Genomic DNA, 25885 nt, shown 5'->3' on the forward strand with positions numbered 1-25885 from the left:
CAGCTGTTCTTTAGATGTCTATTATCTCACCTATCTGATTTTAATTAGTAAGCCTAGAGAAATTTAAAAATGACAATGGATTTTTCATAAAAATCATAAAGTCTTGAATCAATAGCGCTGAGGTAGCCCTGTGCAAGATAAGTGTGTATGTTGTGTGTTAAGGATTACGCCAGCTATATAAATGTGTGTCTATTTCTGAATAAAGGGATTTTTTGTTATTTTTTCTTCTCAAGCACTCAACAGATTTTAACTAAACATCAAATGCCACCTGTCATCTAAATCATTTTTTTTGTGTCATTTAGATAGTACATATTATTAGAATGATTTCTGAAGGATCATGTGACACTGAAGACTGGAGTTATGGCTACACTTGTGTATACACTGTAGCGATACACTTCTAAGTAGGCTACATCTGTACTCTGGACCATCCCTGTTTATGTGCGTTTATGTTGTATTATGTTTGAATATGTGCTTGACATCCAAATATACATTATAGTATTTATTGGTGTGTATTTGTCATTACAGGAGCATGGTATTCCAGTAGATCAAGGATATGCCGTGGCCCCTCATCATTCTGGTGTTTATCCAGTCCATATTCAGCTGTATGAGGCTTGGAAGAAAGCATGGGGGATACGAGTGACCAGTACTGAGGAATACCCACACCTCAAACCTGCCCGCCACCGCAAGGGATTCATTCATAACAACATCATGGTACGGTTCATCACATAGAGGACACTTTTTTCTACACAGTTAGTGCAGTGAAAAATGCAGTGAGACCTGCTAGAGACTGCCAAAATAGAAGCAACAGCTAGCATAGCAAATCAATGAAACACACACACACACACACACTTAATTAATGATGACACACTGGGACTCAGATGAAATAGCCCATAGTGCATTCACCACAGGCAAATCTATTAGTGGTACACATACAGAGAGTTTGACTAGATGTCCCTAACTGCAGCATTCAATCAATTTTTTAAATAGCTTTCTGCTGTCTCTGTCCCTCATTTGTGGTCCAAGGCTTTCTGGTCATCTGAAGATTCCTCATAAAAGCATAGTTCACCTTAAAAAAAAAGTTACAGTCCTGCATGTGGGCGGATACCCCGACAGGTGAACCGCTAATATTTAGTGTAGCGTGGTATAAAGTTTTGCACCATTGAGAAGTATAGCCAATCACTCTGACAGCTTCAGTGATTAAATAGGGATCATTCTTTGCTCGTTTTCTGTATATAGTCAATTCACAATTTGAATACGTTTTATTTTTCATGCTGCTAAGAGGACCAATTGCAATGTTTTTAGTCATACATATACATTTGGAACAAGGAATGAGGTACAGTAGATGATAAAATACAGAAGTAAAATTTTGCATATACAACATCTCTTGAATTCATTTTATTTTGTCTTACCTAACTGGCAAATCTGGATTTTTTTTTTAGGTCAAAGCATAAACTTTTTTAAATTTATTTCGATTTATGCTTGGAATAAGAAAAGGCTATTTGCCAATGGGTTAAAAAAAATTGGCAATTTTAAGCTCTTTAGATGTTTTAATGGAGGAAAGAAATAACAGAAAATGATTTCTTAAAGTGGAGAGCAATCTCTTTCATAACTTTTATGAAACAGTAATAATTAGTGCACACAATTATTTGATTCTTATGAACACTTGTGACTTTTAAATTTTTTTTATTTCAGAGAAATAAATTAGAGTACTCTCTTTTGATAGAACACCAGCCCACTACAGCGTGTTCTTTTCTTTGTTCTTTCTAGTGAATTGGAGATGTGTCACTTTCTCTCCTTCACAATACAAAACAAGCGTTGGCAGGCCTAACTCAAATCAGTGTTCTTTCACATGTAATTTAGCTGTCATCATCTTTAGCTTTTTAAGAGTGTTTTGAATCTAGCCAAAAGCAGATATTTTAGAACAGGTGTAAGTGAGCGCAAATCCTTAGCTTTTATATTTAGAGGATGCACCGAAACAGGTTTTGGGTCAGTAAGTTCGGACACCTGCGGCCTAATTAATGGCCTTCTATGTGTGAGCACGACAGGTCTCAGATCAGAGTTCCAGAGCACTGAATCATGATGAGTGTGGATACATGGAGCTTAAAGGATTAGTTCACTTTTGAAAAAACTTTTGCTGATAAATTACTCACCCCCATGTCATCCAAGATGTCCATGTCTTTCTTTCCTCAGTCGAAAAGAAATTAAGGTTTTTGATGAAAACATTCCAGGATTTTTCTCCTTATAATGGACTTCAATGGGAACCAGGTCCAACCGAGGTCCAAACGACAGGTAATAACAGTTTCAGATGCAGCTTCAAATGTCTTTAAACGACACCAAACGATGAATAAGGGTCTTATCATGCGAAACGATCGGTTATTTCAAAGCTTATTCCAAAAATGTAACTTTTCTAAGGACAAATGCTAGAAGACATTTGAAGCTCAAGGATGTGATTTTTCCGGATTAATCCGGAATTCCGGATTTTCCGACCTGAAAATGTGACCTACGTGAATCATGCAGATCTGTAGTAAAAAAAAAAAAAAAAAGAGGGGGACGGGTGTCGGTAGCCGGAGAGAATATGAGGACATAACCCATAACTGGCTGACGTTCCTTTCAAAGTATCAACAAGGACGTATTTGCGTTCAGCCAGAGAATTTCTAATTGGTTCAGCTTGTTCACCTGCTCGATTTCGTATCTCAGTTGCTCTCGCGCTGGTATCGTTGTCAGTTGACAAGAACATCACAGTTAGGTCACCAGGGCTGGGCGATATAGTTCAAATTTGCGCTATGATCCTTGCTCCAAGCAAGCTGCTGACTGCTTTTGTAGAAATATATTGTGCATTCAGTCAGTTGCAGTCCTGACACTTCTGTCTCAACAGCATTAATGTTCAACGCAACAAATACTCGTAATATTAACGCAGAGGAACTTCTACGTCAGTTCAGCGAGTTCACAAAAGTTAATTTGCATGTGCTTTAAAGCCTTGACGCCGGTTAAACATGTCATTCACTGCTGATGCGCTGTTCTGAGCGCGAACACCCGACGTGCACATGCACTAAAAGCTTGTCTAACAGCGCCTGGTTGCTGGACTAAGTTATCTTTCGATTCTTATTTCGCTAATACTCTCAAATACACACAAGGTTTACGTAAGAACATTTGGTTATGTCTAAACTAAACTCAATGCAAACCGAGAAAATTGAGAGAAATCTGCTTGTCAAATGCTCCGTGTATATTAGACGTGTCGCGTACAGCTCTTAAAGTGACAGTAGCCCTAATAATAAAAATGCAGCCGCTTGTTCTTAAAGGGATAGTTGACCCCAAAATAAAAATTCTGTCATTATTTATTCACTGTGTCTGTAATGTTGTTCCAAACCTGTATTAATTTATTTCTTGTGCTGAACAAAAAAGAAGATATTTTGAAGAATGTGGGTAACCAGACAGTTGCTGGTCCCCATTGACTTCCATAGGGAAAAATTTACTATGGAAATCACTGGGGTACATCAACTGTTTGGTTACCCACATTCTTCCAAGTAAAACAACTTGAGAGGGTTTAAAACAACTTGAGAGAGTAAATGATGACAATTACAATTTTTGGGAGAACTATCTATTTAATGTTAATTAAACAACAAAACACAGAGGAAATCACTCACTGCTCTTGACTGAGAACTTTAGTAGTAGCTTTAATAAGAATCAATATATAATTTATACAGTGAAGTCTATAGTTGACTTTGAACATTGGGGGGGCTCGGTATATTTTCCTGCTTTTTTGTCCTTGGCCAATCACGTGCCTGGAAGCTGCATCTGTAACTGTTATAACTGTCGTTTGGACCTCGGTTGGACCTGGTTCCCATGGAAGTCCATTATAAGGAGAAAAATCCTGGAATGTTTTCATCAAAAACCTTAATTTCTTTTCGACTGAGGAAAGAAAGACATGGACATCTTGGATGACATGGGGGTGAGTAAATTATCAGCAAAAGTTTTTTCAAAAGTGAACTAATCCTTTAAACATGAGCTATGAAATACATCAGACTGTTACAGGCTCCGCAATACAGCAAGCCGACAACTCGCCATAGAACCATTAGCTCCTTTCACAAACCACCACAATAATATACAGGCTGGGCAAGTTACATTCAATGAGAAGAAAGAGCAGGGGAGGTGGGTGGCAGAAAAGTGAACGGGAAGGACAGAGCACATGAATAGAGTCTCATAAATTCCCCAGGCGTTCTGGTGGGACAGGCAGTTTAGTGTGTTTGCACTGGAATTGAATTTTAGGAGATGGAGTAGATTAAAATATTAAATCAAGTCCACATGCTTGCAGTACAATTGTGCTGCGCCCCTCAAGTGTGTGTGCGTAGTTTCAGCTACGACACAAGTTTAATTGAGCGCGCATGCCACACAATACTCTGCAATAAAACACAGAGAGAGATGTTAAAGCGGGAAAAGCAATTAAGTTTAAGTTAGATGGAAAGATTGGACAGAGTCCCAAAGATCTGTTCCAGCTCAATCAAGCAGTCCGAAAACAAGCATATGGGTGATGAAAGCTCTTATCAATGCATTAGAGACCAGTGTGTTTGTGGGTGTGTTAATGTAATAGATTTTGCTGTTTTAGCAGTTTGCTGAAGGAGTCTAGCTGCCTCTTTGATATTTACACACTGTTACAGTGTTGAGAAATGGAGTCTGGTGCTCCTTGCAAACTCTCAACCTGTCTGTCTGGCACACACAGAGCAAGGATGTTGGACATCATAGAATACATTATATTAAATTCAAAATATTCTTAAATTCAAAAGTTAAAACGTGTCCTATGTAATACTGTGAAAAATTGTTAATATCTAAGATAAGCTTTGTTGTATTTTTATATATTTTAAATTTTAAAATATAATTGACTCCTGATGGAAAAGCTGATTTTTCTCAGAAATCACTCTACAATGCTGTTTTGTTGCTCAAGAAACTTTTCTTATTATTTTTCATGTTGAAAACAGTTGAGGCTTGATATTTTTTTTGAAACTGTTGAATTTTTAAGGATTTTTTGATGAATGGGATTTTCAAAAGTACAGCATTTATTTGAAATACTAGGAATCTTTCATAACATTATAAATGTCTTTACTGCCACTTACTATTAAATTGAATGCATCCTGGCTGAATAAATGTAATAACCATTTTTTTTTTTAAATATTACTTACCCCATACTAAATGGTAGTGTATACTAACAGAAAGTTTTTATTTCATAGAATGAACTATGACTCAGATTTCCCATCAAAATTGCTTAAACAAAAAATAAATAAAATAGAATCAAGTGTTGGCATACAATAATAGTATAAAGCTATAAAATGTTGACGATGTTTGGAATAGCTCAGATAAATTTGTTCTTGGAAGAATCTAATGACAAATATTCAAGAAAAAAATCCAATAATCTCATTGTTTTGAGGAAAAAGCTCAAATATATCAATAGTTGAATAAAAAGAAAATATATTTTTATTGTCTTTATTTAGTCGCTCTCAGGTTGTTCCAAACCATATTATTATCTTACTTAATTGTCATTTTTTAAGAATATATTAGTCTCTTAATTACAATGAAAGGCAGCTGAGGCTTTCAAGACATACAACAGTGAATGATGACCTGAATTTCAGTCGATCTGAATGACGACCTGAATTTCTCAATCAAAGCTATTTTATACATTCAGAACACTTCTCGTAGACATCTAGTCAGAATCTCTCATAGATAACATTTTTTGTTACTTTGGTATCCTTATATCGAAACCTGAATGCCTCAGTCCACATTTTTTTGTAATTACATAGAAAAGAGCTATTATTTTGTCAAAATACAAACATATAACATGTTTACTGTAGTTGGAGAAGGAAGAAGTCAAGAAGTAATTTTGTCTCATTGAGTCACAGTATATTCCTTATTCACTTTTTCTCTTTTCTTCTAGTCTGTCTGCCTGTATAGCACATGTTTTATTGAAACATTCAGCTTTTTCCCATGATTCAGATTTCTTTGACTGATTCAGACAGGAAATGAATGGATGAATATATATATATATATATATATATATATATATATATATATATATAAAGTTGTCTCCATGCAACACCTGAATACAAATACACTGACATGAGACCTAATAAAAAATTATATGTAAAACTGAAACTGGGAGTATTACATGATAAACATCACAGAGCTTTATAAATTTACCATAATTCTCTTTTTTTAATACAAAGCAGGGTTTGAACTCTTTTGACTAGAAATAGACTTTGTAGTCTAAAACTATGTGTGTGTGTTTTTTGTGTGAGCAGGTGCTGCCCCGTCAGACATGCGGCTTATTCACACACACCATCTTCTATAAAGAATATCCAGGAGGCCCTAAAGAACTGGACAAAAGCATACGAGGAGGAGAGCTGTTTCTGACTGTCCTGCTCAACCCTGTAAGTGTAAAACACACTGGCACACACATACTGCTATTCCCTATTGTCTCTGCTCATTTCATCCTATCAGCCTGCTGTATTGTTTTCCTCTATCTTATTCTGTCCTCATGCCCCCTCCTCTCTCTCTCTCTCTCTCTCTCTCTCGCTGGGTTTCCATGTTAGTGTTGCTTATAGATTTGTTCTCCCAGCATGAATCACTGTTCTTATGTTGAAACTCTGCCCTGTTTGAATCAGCAGCAGCGAAATGAAAAACAAGAGTGTGTACTGTCGTGTAATATGTGTGCTGTGTGTTTATACATTAAATCAGTGCTTCTCAACTAGAGGGTTGCGACCCAAAATTGAGTCACAGGTCTGTCCTGATAGGGTCACAGACCGCACAAACAAAATAATGTATCTAACCATAGCAGTGCATAGTTTGGGTAGCGAAAAGGGGGTTATTACATTTTAAAAGAAAATGCTTCCCATGGAAAAGGTCGTGCATGCAATTTTGGCTTATGTACTATGAACAGATTATTGTGTTGAGTCTATTGTTATTGTTAACCAAAATTATAACTATAACTATTACAAATAATTTCATTAATTGGAATAAAACTGAAACAAAATCAAATAAAAATATTAAATGGAAAAAAAACTAAAGTAATACAAATAAAACGTAAAAAAATTCAGCTAAATAGAAAAAAAATCTACTAAATGACAGCATATACCGAAATGACTAAAATTAAACTACAATTCAAATTAAAGTTTAAAATATAAAAATGAAATAAAAAAATATGAATAAATACTACTAAAATAACACTGGTTGCGTCGCTACTGGATGCCTAAAACCCTGAAGAACAGCTGTGGAGTATTTATGGATATTGTACATTAAATGATAGATGGATACTGTATTGTGAATGGCTAACATCCCCTGCTGCCTTTATGTGTATAAGGTATGCAAATGTAATGTTTAAAAGTCACACTCTGGTTGTTTGTGTGAAGGAATCATCCTTGTGAATCTTCTCCTTTAGCTAAAGGCAATTTGTAAGGGTTGACTCATTCCCATGATACTGCACTGACCTGAAAAACAAGCTGTATGTAATCAGAGATTTTGTGTTCTCATGTCCTGGTCATCTGCTTATACCAGCAATAATAAACAACCCACAGACACAAATAGAGAGAGGGTGGGTGAAATGAACATAAGGAGATATGGAGGTGTGAAGATGTAGTATTGTATTCACTCTGTATGGAATAAGATTGTTCACTTCACACTGACTTTGCCAAAGCCTACAATGTGTGATAGTGTGTTAATAGTGTGTTAAGTGTTTGTCTGTGTTGTTGTCTGAATAAAAGAGGACCCAATTAGAAAAAGGTACTGAGAATAATTTCTCTTTTTGGTAGTGCGGATCAATGCACTATATTTACTTGTATATTGAATTATATGTTAAACTCAACATCATACGTAGTCTGGGTTTCCCCATGCTGCCTTCCCGCAGCGCAATTTTATTCACGCTGAAAGGCAGTATGGATTCCATGGTCCAGATTTTCGCCTCATTTAGGGATCCAATCACAGAACAGGGAGGGAGCAGCAAGACGATGATGACATCTATGCGACTCACCTAAGCGGTTTGTTTATTTTAATGGGAGATTCTAATGAGCTGTTACATCAATTATTTAAGAAGCTGAAACAATTGAATAGACAATTAAACGTATGATACCTGGGTTGTGGACTCTGAGGGTTTGGGCAAGTCTTTTTCAAAGCCCTCGGGGTCTTCGATGGTGTCACTAGGCTCGTGTTGCCTTTTGGCTATGTTGCTGTCTTTGATTCAGAACTCTTCTTCCCATTGCCTGAATGTAGGCAAGTCTCTTTCCAGCCTGGAAATTCGGTTCAAGCAACACTAGCAGGATCTTCGCGATTCCCCTTTCTCCGCTGCGACTATCACCCCTAATAATGCTAACCTCTTGGATAAACTTGGTATTTTTTGATAAAAACATGTCTGTTGAGTGTCCATATATACTTTCGACCCTCATGTTTATCTTGCACAAACGGCAATACTCGCTGAACGTCATTGTTTACACAAAAATATCTTACCCATCCTCTTCTTCCTTGTCTAATTTCTGTCGCTCTACATGAGCTACGTGCAGGCGCATTTGATAGACATTCTTAGCACCCAATAAACGGCGCCGGGCATTCGTAAACCACGCCTCAAATACGAGAAAATGTACATGTGGTTCCCAGGCCCAAGTCTCAACGAGAATTGGGTCTGGCGTTAGCCAGGCTACATCATAAGCCAGTTACTATCAAAATTTTCTATCAGTGATTTGATTTAACATTGAAAAATACAGTCTTCACTTTTAATTTTTTACATATAATCTGTTATTTTTCAGTTTATTATTTTATATATAATATTGTATTATTTTTTTATGGTGAATGTGGATTATTTTGTGAATGAAAAACAACTTTTTTTTTTTAGAATGAGAGGCTTGTTGAATATCACAGGCCTGTTGCATGAAGTTCATTGAACAAACTCTGAGTTTCAGAGGAAGTTTATAGTTGAAAAAACATGCAAACGCTCGATATAAATGTTCTCTGTCAAGGGTTTGATCCAGAGTTTGCATTTAACTCTATTAGTCTTACAATGCATGTCAATCAACTGAATTTAAATAATAATTTATACATATTCTTACGTATTCTTCTCACGTAAGTACTTTAATGACTAATTTAGTTGTATAACAATGAATTTTATCCCCCTCAAAATAAAATCAATTAACTTTATCTTGCCTCTCATTAACATCTGGCCAAAGAATTTCATCAACATCATAGCATAACTTTTTAGGAGTTGTGGATCCTTGTGCCTCAACTTCTCCACGGGCCGCTAGAAGAAGACTTACATGGTTGTAAGGGTTGCGATCATATAATTTCCATCTTCAAGAGGAGAATATGCTGGAAGGAACACCATCCTGAAATGTGGGTGATGCTCAAACCACTCTTGCACCAGTGCCGTGAAATTGGAAATTGTCCCAAACAACTACCGAATTTTGCTCAATTTTGGAGCTGTGTTGTGCAGCCCCAAGACAGCGCTGTGTGCTACAACACCATTGGATTGCAGCACATGTTGTTCAGGGACACTGACAGTGGCACAATATTCGACTGAACTCTCTGTCCAGCTTCCCTCACAGAATGACCATAATTTATGACATTGTCAATTAGGGTGGCTCTGATTTAATTTGAAACCTGTCTGTACCCTATCCTTCTGTCTCACCTTCCTCCTCTAACACATTGCTCTTCCCTTCCCATCTGTCCATGTCTGTCCATATTTTCTTCTCTTGCTCTTTGCACTAAACCATTGCCTTCCACTCCACCATCATTTCTCCCTATACCCCTATTTCTACATCCTCAGCTCTTCTTGCTTCTCCTAAATCCTCAACTCTTCTTGCTCCATCTCCTTCCTATACCATCTATTCCTTTCCCCTCATCTCTTTCTAACTCTTCCACCATTCCTCACAATATTACTCTTCCTATATCCTCTCCAAAATCTCTCTCTTACATTTCTTCCTTCTCCTATTCTTCTTTTTATTGTTATTTTTATTTTACCCTTTTATAGTTTTTGTAATTGACCCTTCGCTAAGCCACGCCCGAAAACCACCACTGGCCAATCATGTCTTATGCCTGGTTCAGATTACACGATTTTAGCATGATTTTTGGCACGATCCGTTTGACGTAGGGTGTCAGTGGGGATTTGTAAATGACAACGGGCGTCGGGACGCAAGAGTCATATCGTATAGTGTGTCATAGTGGGCGACAACCTACTTCACGACATCACGACAAAAAGACTAGCAGGTTTCATTTTTAACGGTCGTCCACGACGGTTCCGTCACATGTATGAGGTTGACCAATAGGAGCACAGAAGCTTTCCCGTACACAACTTTCAAAAAGGTGAAGCGAAAGAGAGACGATGGTGCTAACGTTAAAACTAAAAGTAAAAATATTTAAGAAAACAATATTTTACCGCAAGTTCTCTTTGGAGGGTTGACAACCCATACTGTCCTCTTTGAGCAATCCAGGAACGTGTCCATTGCGTGTCCATTTTTTTTTTTTGGAAACAAGGAACGTGTCCATTGTTTTTTGTTTTCTGAACACAGGACATCCAATACAACACTCACTGCTTCATCCATTGTTTGTTTACGTTCGTTTCCGGAAGTCACTCGCTACTAGTTTCGCCTTCTCGATGACATCACGCGCACCATTAAGGACGGCATGTGATGACTGGTCAGGAAGCAACGTGTAGTCTGACATGTGTCTTGTCCACGACACAACAAGATTTTAGGAGTCAAAATCGCGTAATCTGACACAGTGACTATCGTAACAGACAAAAAATCGTGTAATCTGAACCAGGCATTAGCAACCGTAACTATGGGAAGTTATGGGAGGGAGGTTCGGTGGGAGGTTCGGCAAGCTTTCGAACGAGGGAAACATGCTCAAGCATTGTGCGTATGGATTGTGCAAATCTGATACCGGTATACTAAAAGTTTGGATGGGGGATTGGAATTGTTTTCCTTCCAGAAAATCTAAAAGCCAAGGGGAGAAATGATGGGCGTGATCAACCAGTGTGGGAGACCCATTCACAACTACCGGTAAATGTCGACATGGTTAACAAAAACACCTATTTATTGGAAATATTGACGGTTCTTTGGTCATTATGATATAACGTAAAATAAGACGATTAAAGACAAGACAAGGCTCACTGACATACTTTAAAATATATTTCAGCATTTTGTTAACGGACGTCCTACTAACATTACGTTCAGTAACTTTAACCCAATCCAATCGCGGCTCTCCCGGTGTTAGTATTATTCCACAAGATTTTTGGATAAGCTGTTTGATTTATAATTTTTTGGATTATTTTCATATACCCTGCTGTGCACTGTTCCTCAATTTGTGTGTTTCCCATTTGAATGGTCAGCATATAAGGTGGCTGGTGTTGCGCTGGGACAATAGGCTTTGGCTTCAATTTTTAAGAAATTATTCTGTAATGGGTTGCATATTATGTCATGAATATATCCCTCGAATAGAATACTATAGTCCCTTTTGTCTTGCTCTCTCAGATATTCCACTTGTTCGCCAAAAATGACTAATAATCTCATTGGGAATGTCTGACACCTGTGCATACACACTATAATAGATGTGCCAGCCGCGAATGCTTGACAGACGTAGCAACAGTAAATACGGAGGGCGGGGCTTAGCCAAGGTGTCAATTGACATAGCTGTGTAAACAATTAGGAAATTAGCATTTCCTGTGTTGTGTGTATTTTTATTTTGGGCTAATCAAGATCATTCCATCAGAACAGGGGCGTTATCAAAAATAAGTGCAACTGAGAATTTAACAAATAGCTAAAGTTTTGTTTGTGTGTGTTTGTAAAAATGGGGCACAAATGATTGTGATTTTTGTAATAACCAATTAAAAGAGCTGCAATTGTTGTAATACACTTACCGGCCACTTGTGTACACCGGTTCAACTGCTCATTAAGCATTGGTCTAATCAGCCAATCACATGGCAGCAACTCAATGTATTCAGGCATGTAGACATGGTAAAGAGTAAAGACCATCTGCTGAAGTTCAAACTAAACATCAGAATGGGGAAGAAAGGTGATTTAAGTGACTTTGAACATGGCATAGTTGTTGGTGCCTGACAGGCTGGTCTGAGTAACCTTTTAGGGGTTCCAAATACGTAACGCTGATAGAACCTTTTAAGGTTCTATATAGAACCTTTTCTTCTAAGAGTGCACGGACTCTTGTTGTTCTAGTATAGTTGTTGACCATGTCCATCCCTTTATGACCACAGAGTACCCATATACTGATGGCTACTTCCAGTAGAATAGCATACCATTTCACAGAGCTCAAATCATCTCAGACTGGTTTCTTGAACATGACAACGACTTCACTAAATGGCCTCCACAGTCTCCAGATCTCAATCTAATAGAGCATCTTTGGGATGTTGTGGAACTGGAAATTCAGTTAATGGATGTGCAGTCCATATGTCAATATGGACCCACATCTCTGAACAATTAATTAAAATGAATAATTAAATGTTAATTAAGATGATGTTATAATTATATAGTTAGAAACCACTTAATATAGATATATGATAATTAACTAGCAGCAACTGTCTGTGCTAAATGTTTTCTGGGGTAATTATTGAATGCGTTTAGTTTGCTTGCTAATGTTTTGAGACTGGAATGCAGGTAATGAGGAGGAGGTTGTGTGGTCATGACTTAGAAGTCTGGATTTCATGGCTAGTAAATTAAACGTGAGTCTTTAATCTCCAAGCTACACTTCATGTCCAATCAGAACATCACAGTGAATGAAGGAAGATTTCAGACAATTAGATTCCTTTGTGGAACTTGTTTGAATATTCTTCTACAATAAGCATCCAATCTACTATTGTGCTTATGAAGTGCTGTGAGAGTTCTGTAGATGCACATTACCAGTAACATGATCACACTTGTCTTTCTACATTAAACTCAAACCCATCACATACATACATTAATCTGACCGTAGGCTTTTTGATTTATTCATCACAGCCACATTCTTTTGTGTTAAAATGAATCACTGTTAACATGAAGACAGAGCACTACTTATTAATGACATACATCACTCTTTTCTTCTCTTCTCTTTGTTCAGTAGCATCAATTAAACATTTTATGGCAGTGATAAAATTGTTATTACATTAAAAAAAACATTGGTATAACATTGATTGAAATAAAGAAAAGAATTATGCCATGCTTTGTGCCTTCTTTGTCACCTTGTCCAGAGGGCTTTAATGGAAACTCATTTATCTGCCCATTCATTATTGAGGTCCTCTCTCTCTCTCTCTCTGTGTGTGTGTGTGTGTGTGTGTGTGTGTGTGTGTGTGTGTGTGTGTGTGCGTGTGTGAGAGAGAGAGAGCTGTGCTGTGCTTTGCTTGAGAACATGAGGTTAACAGAGCATAACGTAAGGGGAGAACACTGTTTTTGACACTCCATTTTACCCTCGTTCATGCCCATCATCATCTCTAAGACTTAAATTGTAATACAATTGCTCTGTAAAATAAAATTAAAATATTTCACATTAACTATAGATTAGTAAAATTAAAGAACTTGTCTATTTCTATCTAAATTTACTTACTTGTCCACAAAAACGTTGGAAATTATGTGAATTACAATGCCTTATTTGCTTAACTCTGAAACATGCAGCACAACAGACTATATACTTATTAAATCTCACCGTTTGTGAGATTGGATAAGCCCTATAAGACCAATGACAATTTTTATTTTAGTCTGATTTATACATGCTTTGCGAAATTGAAGGCGATAGACATTGTGGTCTTTGCGACTTCAGTGATATTTTGGGCCCTATTTTAACGATCTGAAACGCAAGTAGCAAATGCAAAGCGCAAGTAACTTTGTGGGCGGGTCTTGGGCATTGTTGCTATTTTACCGACGGGCGCAAGTTTGGTCTGAAGTATCTTCATTATTCATAGGTGTGGTTTGGGCATAACAGAAACAAACCAATAAGAGCGTCATATCACATTCCCTTTAGGAGCATGATGAACGAGGTGCGCTTGTTCCATGGCGCAATTCTATTTTAACGGCGCATTTACCAGGCGCGCTTCAGCATCGGTTCACAGCCGAGGAGATCGATGTTCTCGTCAGGGCCGTAAAAGAAAGAGAAGGGACATTGGGGATGGGACAAACCCACCCAAATTAACTTCGGTTATACATACATATTTTTTTTAACTGTTTATGTTCACATCTTATCAACAAGAAAAAAAGAGAGTAATTTCAGGTCTACTACATCGACATTATCAATTTCTTCATGTATACACAGGTATCACACATAAATGTCGAACGGGAATCCAAAAAAATGTACATTTCTTGGTTTCAGTCCATATTATTACATGTTATTGTTTGCCATTCATGTCCAAAATACTCTTTAAGGGTAGACCAATCATTTACGAAAATATCCAGAGTTCCTTCCAGTACATTTTGCCACCATCTTTCGTATGGTAAGAGTGACAAGAGTTTTTCACGCCAAAGAGTTAAAGTAGGAGAATATTCTTTAATCCAGACATGAAGTATGGAAAGACGAGCAGCATACAACATTATGGATATTATTTTTGTTTCCAACACACAATTGTTTACACCAAGAATGCACAATCTAGGATCCAATGGCACTTTAATCCCAAACGATTTTTCAATTTCCTGAACAACTGAAGACCAGAATGATGCAATTAGGGGACAGGTCCATATTAAATGGAAATAAGTACCTATGTTTCTTTTACACTTCAAGCAAAATGTTGTACATGTGTCATATTTACTTCGAATTAAAGGAGTCAATGCAGCTTGTTAATGATTTCATATTGTATTTCATGTGATTTGTTTGATTTAGTAATTCATCTAGCATGTTCTAATACTTTGCACCATATCTGGTCTTCCATTGGAAGACCAAAGTCAAGTTCCCAGCTTTGTTTAATATTTATTAAATTTTTTAATAAATATTTTCCCATGGTCATGGACACAACAATGATTTCCCTCATGTTTATATATTTTTCCTTATAATAATGTTTCATTTGCAAAAAGTAAAATGCATCTGTGTAGATGAGAGAATCATCTACAGTGTATGTGCGTTGTTCACACTCTGTATTATGGCCAAGCATGCACGCTTAAAATAGCATCTGAATGTACGCGCAACGCGCCACTGACTTTAGACCAGTTTTTTTCTGGTCAGCGGCGCAATTGTTTTCTGGAACTGCAAAATAGCACCAGGGATTGTATGCGCCCGAAACACGCCTCCTTTTTGCGCCGACCCGCCCAGGGTGCGCGAGTTAATTTCCTAGTTTACCGACGTGCGTCTGTGGAGGAAAAAAGCCCGCTTTGCACGGGTGCAAAATAGGAATGAAAAATGCGTCAGTGTTTAAAGTCATTTGCGCCGGGTGCAAGATAGAGCCCTTTATGTTATTATGAGAAGGGTAAAAAAATATACATTTATATGTTTTTATATTTATAAACTTGCATAAATTAAAAAACTAATTGTTAAAAGATTTTCTTTTTCACAGAAAAACAAATAGTGGAGACTAAAACAACATAAGGGTGATGAATGAAAAAAAAAGTGAGCTATTCCTTTAAGAGCAACACAACAAATTCAGATTCATCATCATTATGTATGTTGATGTCAACTTTCAATTATCCTGATAATGGATGATTCTCAAAGAACTTGTAACACTGAGAGAGAAAGAGACTATAACTAAACAGTTTGTTCAAGAAAAGGAAGGATGTTCAATCAGAGAAAATGAGAGAGGGGGAGTATATGTTTGTTTATGTCTGAGTGATAGAGAGACTGTATAAAGGACAGAAAGAGAGAGAGGCTGCTTGAGGCTGAAATTTTCCAGCTGGACTCTCCTGTTAAATGAGCCGATATGTGCGATATGTGTGTGTGTGATTTTGAGTCTTATTATGAGTATGATACAAACACCAAGACGGTTGTCCAGCACCACTATATTTGAATAGTTATTAAAACTATCATTTAATACATTTAGCAGTGAAAATCTGCTGTAGGTTAGTAGTATCAGAATATACAAACATGAAAATTCCCCCATTCTTGAATTCCTGAATTTTTTAAACCTTTTTGGTTACACTGGACTGAAGCTTTTGGGGGAAAAAAAGTTGTCAACATGCCATAAATGTATGATAAGAGTCCAAGTCTTTTGGGATAGCTTTTAGAGGGGAAGTGAATGTCAGATCTTTAAAAAAAGAAGGAGAAAAACAGGTGGATCCTCTAGTGAATGTAAAAAAAGAAATGTATTTAAAATACATTAACTTTTTGCTAAGTATACTACAAATACATTTGTTTATTAAAGTACTTCATATAAATACCCTGCAATTGTACTTAAGGTATACTAAATTGGTATACTTTAAAGTCTGCTAAATTTAATAATTTGGTATTTAATGCACTTTAGTTATCCAGAAATAGTGCTGAGGTCACACTAAAGCTATACGTACTGTAAATGATTGTGCTAAAGTGAAACTATTGCAAGTGGTACACTTTAAATATCTTGCATTTAAAAACTGTTATTATTCAGAGATCATACTATCCTTACTAACAGATATTAAACAAGTTGTTTTAGGTTTTGCGTGTGTACGTGCATGTGTGTGTGTGTGTGTGTGTGTGTGTTAATGCCATGGCCAGGCCAAGTCATTACAAGTATACATGTGATAATCATGTTCCACCAATCTGAACAAGTAGGTCAATATTAATACTGCATAGAATAGAAAAAAGAGATCAAGTTGGATTTTGCAGGTTTGCTGTATAGAATAGAATAGAACAGTAGAATATACATTTTTGTTGTTAATACCAAAAGTATATACAGTACAACATTAAAACTAGTTTATTATGGTGAGCTGGACTAGAATACACAATTAACAGTAGAACATTTTAGTTTTCTAGTAAAATTGATTGTTGCTTATTGGGGAATGAGGAAAAGTTGAACTTTACCTGATCTTACAGTATGTTTGGGATCGTGTGTGTTTGTTTGAGTGTAGGTCAAGTGCACAATCTTTGTTACAACTTTATTTAATTTGTTAAAAATTGTATAGCATGAATTTTTAGTGAAAAATAACCTAAAACAAAAAACAAATTATCATTGGACCAGAGTAACATTTTGAGTTAAAGGATCAGTATTAATTATAATAATTATATATAATATTGATATTATATTAATTATAATTATAATATTAGAAATAATAATTTAATTCACTGTTATTTAATTAAACACAAAAAAATACAAATTGAATGTAATAAATTGTTTAATGTTGTTAAATTGTTTATAAAATACTGTTTTGTTTCCATTTTTATATTGTGCCACTTATTATTAATTTTTAGAGTTTAGAAGTTCTTTAATATTTGCTATATTTAGATATTTAAATATACTATTTATTATATTTCTTGATTATTTATGTATTGTATTCACTGTTCTTCTGTTTAAACTCAATGGAAATGTAATTTTGCTGCTACCGACTGTTGTGTGTGTGTGTGTGTGTGTGTGTGTGTGTGTGTGTGTGTATGCATGTGTGCGTGCGTGTGAGCGTGTGTGCGTGCATGCGTGCATGTCTATGTGTGTGCGTGTATTGTGTGTGTGTGTGTGTTTGCGGGTTAAATTTTCATGTCTTTTTCAGGCTAGTGATTTATAATTCTGTCAGGTCCTGAACCTCTTCCAGAAAGAACATCTGTTTGGAACCCTTTAGATCCTCTCGCTGTTTGTGTGTGTGTGTGTGTGTGTGTGTGTGTGTGTGTGTGTGTGTGTGTGTGTGTGTGTGTGTGTGTGTGTGTGTGTGTGTGTTTTCAATAGGTAGTCCAAATTTAGCTGTTAAAATGGTAGCTTGTGCTGGCATTCTCAAGTCTGTGTTGGACAAGCAGGATAGATGCTTTTGGACCTGAAATCCTTTAAGGATGCTTTTTTTTCACCCACTTACTCTCTTTTCCTCTTTTTTGCTCTCTTTCTTTGCCCTGGCTGTTAGGTAAAATGAATCATACAACCTATGGCTGTGTGTGTAGGCGTTGTTGCTTTCTGGTGTCTATTTTACAAAGTCTGTGTGTGTGTTTGTTATTGACTGCTGAAAGCGCAGCATAAATCATATCTTGATCAGTCTGTTTGTGGTACAGCAGAACTCGTTCAGTGGTCAGATTGATGTTGTACATATGGGAAAAGCCTGTGTTCTTATGTGTGTGGAGCAAAGGCGAACATTCACCACAATCCCACCAAAATACTTTATAATACTTGACATCTTTTTAATATCACAGGTCCCATTCGTTTTCCCATGAGGGTTAAATTGAATTCAGCGGCTGCGCGTGTGTACGCAAGCGTGTGTGTGTGTGTGTGTGTGTGTGTGTTACACCAGTCCGGCATAAAGCATGCCAGTGTGACAGAAGCTGCTAAACTTGTCTCATTATCCCATAAATATTCTCCGCCCTGCTCACGGTCACCTAGCATCCCATCCATCAATCAAAGCCTTCTGCCATTGCTGCGCCGCGCTACCACATCCACTGCAACCTTCTGAGGGAGCCGCACTTAGACCCTGATACAGAGTCCATTACACGCTCCAACCAGATCCTGGCTGATTATAAAACACTTTCAGCTTACAGGAGACAGCCTGTTCTAATGGATCACAGTCTTCTCTTTTACCTTCAATTTAATAAACAGACAGATATAATATAGGAGATCCCATTTCACGATAAATGTAGGAGTTATGTGGAAAATGAATTGATGTCGGTGCTAAAGTTCTGCTAAAACGTGTGGATGCTGAAGTTTGTGCTGCTTCTGCTGTCTTTTGTTGTTTCGCTGGTTCATGTACATGTGTTTATTAGAGATCGACTGTTATTGTTTTTTTTTATTATTGAAATCAACAACAGATTTTTTTTAATTACTTTGTAATGTGTGAAAGAGTATAAATAAAACAATCAAAGGTAAAAACTAGGGCTGTCAAATGATTAATCGCGATTAATCGCATCCAAAATAAAAGTTTGTGTTTACATTCTATGTGGGTGCACTGTGTATAATTAATTTATATATATATAAATACACACACATACTTAGGTATTTTCATGTATATACTGTATATAGATTTATATATAATGTATATTTTATATAAATAATATTTTTTTCTTAAATATACATGCATGTGTGTGTATTTATATATATACAAAATAATTATACACAGTCCACCCACATATATTATGTAAACACAAACTTTTATTTTGGATGCGATTAATCGCGATTAATCGCTTGACAGCCCTATTTTAAATATACAGTATTTAATTGACATTCATATTAATAATAGTATTGTTTACAGTATTGCATGTTTACAACTTTTAAATTTATGCATTATTACAATTTACTGTAACTGTTTATTAAAATATGTTAAAATGTAATTTTTTAAAATATGTTAAAATGTAATTTGTTCCTGTGATGTAAAAGCTGAATTTTCAGCATCATTACTTTAGTCTTCAATGTCACATGATCTTGATATACTATTTGCTGCTCAAGAAACCTTTCTTATTAGTATCAATGATGATAATATTTCCATGTTTTTACAAATTATACTTTTTTTCCCAGGAATATTCGATGAATATAATACATTGTTTTGTTATAAGAACGCATTTATCAATTTTGATCAATTAAAGTGTTCTTGTCTGACACCAAACCTTGAGTGGTAGTGTATATTAGTAGTAGTAGTAGTAAGGACTGATTGCGTATGAGTAGCTCTAAAACAAATATCAATTAAGCTGATTATCTGTATAATTTTATGTGATTTTATCGCAGAAGTGGAGGATGCCTTGTTTCAGGGCCGTCATTGAGGAGGTACAACTGGGAATGTGATGAGGGGTCCCCCTAAAAGGACCTCTATCTCATTGCACCTGGGCGATAGGGGAAGGGGAACCACCCATAAAACCTTTGCCCTGGGTCGGTGTATTTTAGCGACGGCCCTGCCTGGCATTACTGGGAGTGTGTGTGTTTTAAACTAGGCCACATATTCCCTCTCCTCTCCTCTTGCAACGCAACCTACTAAACCAGTCAAGCATAGAGACCCAATAAAACTTCTCCACTCTTCCTTTTTCTCTTGTCTTTCCCCCCTCACTCCTCTCATCTTTTCTCTACTTTCAGCAGACCCTTGTTAATTGTATTGATCCTAATCTCCACAGACACTGTCCGCGAATGACCTTACTCTAGTGGATTACATCAGAATTACAGCTCCACTCCACATGAAGTGGACGCATCCGCTGGGCTTACCTCATATGAAAGGCCGCTGATCGGCCTGCAGTAATTGAATGTGCCCCAGGGGTGCCGTGAACCACCCCATAAAGGGGCTGACACAGGAAATCAGCACACCCTAGTGAAGTTTATAGGGTTGCTAGGCAACATTTAGCCTTTATCAAACAATGCCAGCAAACCAAATGATCAACATCACCTCAACATCTGCTGGGCTGTTTACAACACATGTTTGACAAATAAAATCATGCACAAATGGGCAAATGTGGGTTGGTTTGTATTTAAATGGTTTTCTCTCTCATCTTATGCTGTTATGAGAAAAGGTGTTAGGATAAAGGAGGAGCAAAGGTTTAAGACCTGAACATTAATATACACAATACTGCTACCCACAGGAAACACTGGGATATTACAACTGAGGTCATCACGTTCACATTTGTCATTATAGCTTAAATGTTTACTAATTACATTTTTAATGATTTACTTATGATGGGTGAATGAAAAGCTTCTCTCTTGTTTCCTCTCTGTAGATCAGTATATTTATGACTCATCTCTCCAACTATGGGAATGACCGCTTGGGATTATATACATTCAACAATTTGGCTAACTTCCTGAAATGCTGGACCAACCTGAGGCTGCACACACTTCCACCCCTGCAGCTCGCACACAAGTACTTCACACTCTTTCCGGAGCAGAGGCACCCGCTATGGCAGGTCAGTCATAGAAAGACAGAAACTGTTTAATTAAAATATTTGAATTAACTTTTATTTACGATTAACACTCCATGGGTTTTCCTAGTTTAATTAGAACTGGTTATAAATGATATTTGAATATTGGATCAGAATATTAGAAGGATTTCTAAAGGATAATGTGAAACTGAAGACTGCAGAAAATTCAGCTTTGCCATCAATTATTTAAAAAAAAATGCATTTATACACTGTAAAAAATATTTTCAAGATTTGTTATCACAACATATTTTCTTTTGTCAAATCAACTTTATAATAATTTATTTAGTTGAGATAACTTATTATTTTGAGTTTCTGATGGTTAAATTAATCTACTTCATTGTATTAACTCCCTTTTTTCAGTTCAATGAACTTAAAAAAGTAAGTAACCTGGGTTGCTTTAAAATTTTAAGTTAAACCAACAAAAATGTTTTACAGTGTAATACAGTAAAATAGAACACATGCATTTTCAATTGTAGGAACATTTCTGTTTATAAAAAAATAAAAAATATTACTGTTTGTACACTGTAAAAAAATATTGTTGGTTTAACTTAAAAAATGAAGTAACCTGGCTGCCTTAAAAATTTAAGTTCATTGAAACTGAGAAAATTGAGTTAATACAATGAAGGTGATTGATTTAATCATCAGAAACTACTTAAATTATTTAAGTTGATTTGACAAAAGAAATAATGTTGTGATTACAAATCAGGAAAATATTTTTTCACAGTGTATATGTTTGTGTTTTTTTGTTTTTGTTAGTAAAACCAGCCATGTTGAGCATAAGAGACTTGTTTCAAAAACATTTAAAAATCGTTATTTTTTAGACTTCTTAAATACAGTATCTTTTACCTTACATAAAATGTCCTCAAGAAGTTACCACAGGGAAAAGCAGTCCTTTGCAAAGTGACATGGTGGAAAAAAGGTTGGTAAAAAGCCTACTCTCTGTGGCCTGTAGATATGTAACTATCGCTGTACATCAAGCACTCCAAGTCTCAAGTGCACACTGACCAATGACAAGCCACCAGAAAATTAACAGTTGCACTCTACAACTTCTCACAGGGACGACACTTGGATTTATGGGGGTTTTGTACAATTTTAGCTTCTTTTTCTCAAGCATTTTTCTGTGGTTTTTTTGAAATTTTGTTTTTTATATTTAAAAGATGCTGCTTATAGGTGTTACAGCCTTGACTAAAACTACAAAAAAGATTTCAAGTGAATTTCATATTGTCCTGTTCTCGACATAAATTGCTTATTAAAATGCTGCAATATCAATTACAGTACAGACACACTGTATGTCCTGAAAGCGAATTCCATCCGAATAGGTTTTTAGAATATCGTCATATGATCTCAAGGATGATCTATATACTGTACAGGCATCGAGCTACAGACAATAACCTGTCCTCTGTCTAAAAGATAATATATTGATTTGATTGAACTTTATGCCTGATCCCATTTATGATGTTGTTTTTTTTAGAACCCATGTGACGATAAACGACATAAGGACATCTGGTCCAAAGAGAAGACCTGCGACAGGCTGCCCAAGTTCATGGTGGTCGGACCTCAGAAAACAGGTAATTCTGTTACTCCTGTTACGAGAGCGTGTTTCTTCCGTCTTTCCTTTCCCAAGGCTTCAAATGTGCACGTATCTCCTCGCTTCGCTGTTCCCCTTGATCCTGCTTCATATCTCACCTTGTGGTGCTAGAAATGATAAAAGTGCAACCACGGGCGTTGAGCTCTAGAGGAGAACAACACAGACACATCCCCAGAGGGCTGAGGGTAGAACAAGGGGAAGACAGAGCGCTGTTTTGGGGCTGTAAGATTTTGATTGGTGTCAAGACACTGTCTTGTTAAACACTTCTCCTCTCTGCACTCATCTTCTTTCCTGCTGTATCACAAACTCGCAACACACTCTCAGAAAAAAAATCCATAAGGTAAATGGGGTATTGATCCCATGTCTCTTAGTTTCTTGGTCTGTGGGCTGAATCTCCTGGCCCGAAATGTTTCTCTTCAGCGCTATCAGCTGCACATGTAATTTCATCATTAGCAGGGGAAGGGCACGTTGATTTACTTCCCCTCTTTTTTCCGTCGTCTTCTGCCCTCCTCCTTTCTCCCTTCATCTCTTTCTCTCTCTCACCAGGCACGACAGCACTCTACCTCTTCCTGATCATGCATCCCTTCATCTCCAGCAACTTCCCCAGCGTGAAAACATTCGAGGAAGTTCAGTTTTTCAACACCAACAACTATCACAAAGGCATCGACTGGTGGGTGTGAAACATGTACTTGTGCTTCAGACACTTTTGTGCATGGGTTTCACTTTGTTAAAGGTGTTTTTGGCTGAGAATGCACTATGGTTATGATGTCACAAAATGGTGAAGATGTAGCTCATGAATATTAATGAGATAATACACACATCATTTTACATGTTTTACATTTAATAATTTTACATTTTTAAAAATATTTATAAAACGGTTAGTTCCAATCCTTGATTCTGATTGGTCAATAGCTGTGCTTTATTCACGATAAAACAGGGCTATGACCGCTTCACCCAACGGTTCTATTTATCACTGCGCCCTTAGCAACCAGACATACTGTATCAACATAGGCTAAACATAGAACAAAATAATTAAAAAGGCTAAAATGTTTAAAGTAAATTTCGATTTACTAGGTGGCATGACGATGGATAAGTGGTTTGAGGAACAATTTGCAGAGACTTCTACAAATACGAATTAGAGCCAGACCGATATATCGGCAGGCCGATATTATCGGTCGATATTAGGCATTTTCCAAACTATCAGTATCGGCAGTTATAATTGCCGATAAATGAATATTTCAAAAATAAAAAACGGTCGAAACACGCTTGAACCAATGTCATGAGTGTTGGAGTTGTATAGTTTGTCCACCAGAGGGCACTCGACACCATCCCTGTTGGCAACACTCATTGAGTTGGTCACGAGACATACATCGCTTGAATAACTATTAAAAGAACATCCCCATCTGTTCTCTTAACTCAAATAAGCATGACAAAATTTGTGACTATCATGTCCAGTTTTGCTGCTGTTAAATAAGCAGAGAGTGAAGCGTAATTAGCTAGGAATAACTATGTTACGTTGTTACAGTGTAGTCGACTGACTGTCTTTTTAACTTTTGACTGAAGTATTTCTTTAATAGCGCGTGACAGTTATAGCAATGAGATGTATCATCTCTCCTTGGCCTGTTATATTGAAAATGTATGTTTTACAATTTGCAGTATGACGTTATCCATTACTAAATTATGGCTCATCATAGACTAGCTAACCATAAAGCTAGCTAATGCCACTATCATCAGTGTTGCCGTGCAGCAAACCCAATGGGCAGTGAAATGCTTCGGTGACTGGTGTAGTGAAAAGGGTTGCAGCATAGATTTTAAACAAATCACCAAGACGGAACTCAACGCACTTATCCGTGACTTCTACGGAACTGTCAGAAGCTCCACAGGAGAAAAATATGGGATCAGTAGCTATGTTACGTGCGGGTCTGAACAGATTCCTGAATGATCCACCTTTTAGTTTGTCCTGGTGTCTGATGAGAGACAGCGAATTCACTCCGCTTCGTGTCGTGCCTAACAACGCCCTGCAGCCGTTACTTATTCACGATACAGCACAGCCTCTCGTACCTTATTGCTTACATATAAACTCACAATTGTGGGTTATAAATTATGGGAGGGGGGGGGGGGTCAACTTAATTAATTTGTGGCCATAGTAATAACAAATTCATATATGTATTCAATTTGTTCGGGAAATATCTTCTTACTAGATTTATAGATATTAATAACTAAAATATTTTGCTTTTTCTTTGTCTTGGAAACTCTTATTTGTCGTTGGCCCTGATATATTCTCGCTTCAAGCTATTTCAAAAAGTGGAGGGGACAAAATCTAAATTTGGCAAAATGTCCCACCGTAAATGAAGCTTGTGTTTATGTGTGCATTTGTCTTTGTATGAGTATTCTCTAACTCAATACACCTCTCTTCTCAAAGGTACATGGAGTTCTTTCCCATACCCTCTAATGTCAGCACAGATTTCCTGTTTGAGAAAAGTGCAAATTACTTTCCTTCTGAGGAGACGCCCAAACGAGCCGCTGCTCTCCTGCCTAAAGCCAAGATCCTTACTCTGCTGATCAACCCTTCAGACAGGGCGTACAGCTGGTACCAGGTACGACACTGACCAATAACAAAGCAAAGACTAGTACAATTGTCCAATCAGAGTTCCGTGGGTGGATTAAAGAGACTGCTTGTACAGTAAAAGAAAATCAATGGAATTGATCATGTTTACATGCACACAAATCCGATCATGTACACTACCATACAAAAGTTTGGGCTCTGAGGGGGAAAAAAGGGGGGGGGGGGGGACTTGAAATCAAAAGTGATTATAAAGACATTTATAATGGTAGAGAAGATTTCTATTTCAAATACTGTATTTGTTGTTCTTTCTATTCATCTATTCAAAAATGTATCACAGTTTTCAACAAACATATTAAACAAATGTTTTCAACATTGTTGATAATAATAAGAAATGTTTCTTGAGCATCACATCAGCACATTAGAAGGATTGATCATGTGACACTGTGACACTAAAAACTAATTATACTTAAAAAAAATCAGCTTTGCAGCATATTATTAGAAAATATTCATTTTAAATTGTTATAATATTTCACAGTATTACTATTTTTACTGTTTTGGTCAGAAAATTGTTCGAGCATACAGTAAGAGACTTAACATTTAAAAATCTAAAAGTAATCTTTTCAATAGTAGACAGGGTGGGTTACATCTGGGTCATGTAAACACCTTTAGTGCAATATCCAGAGTAATGGAGCAGTCATTTATGTCTAAAATCATTGTTAAGACATAAATCATTCTGCTTTTCAATATCAGCTGCTGTGAAAAGTCAAGCTGTCAAACAAATACGTCAGAATGCATAAAACATTAATGTGATA

General features: G+C 36.6%; 1 protein-coding gene across 1 annotated transcript in view; it reads left to right on the forward strand.

The window, feature by feature from the left end:
* Window positions 1-25885, forward strand: part of ndst3 (N-deacetylase/N-sulfotransferase (heparan glucosaminyl) 3) — a 63897-nt gene that overhangs the window by 28764 nt on the left and 9248 nt on the right. The window contains exons 5-10 of the mRNA XM_039692562.2: window positions 526-711; window positions 6288-6416; window positions 20722-20904; window positions 22391-22487; window positions 23054-23177; window positions 24930-25104. Of these exons, the coding sequence (XP_039548496.1) occupies window positions 526-711; window positions 6288-6416; window positions 20722-20904; window positions 22391-22487; window positions 23054-23177; window positions 24930-25104 (894 nt within the window). The remainder of the gene's footprint in view (window positions 1-525; window positions 712-6287; window positions 6417-20721; window positions 20905-22390; window positions 22488-23053; window positions 23178-24929; window positions 25105-25885) is intronic.

This window comes from Pimephales promelas, chromosome 6, assembly GCF_988280905.1.
Source record: "Pimephales promelas chromosome 6, fPimPro1.hap1.1, whole genome shotgun sequence".
NCBI lineage: Eukaryota > Metazoa > Chordata > Actinopteri > Cypriniformes > Leuciscidae > Pimephales > Pimephales promelas.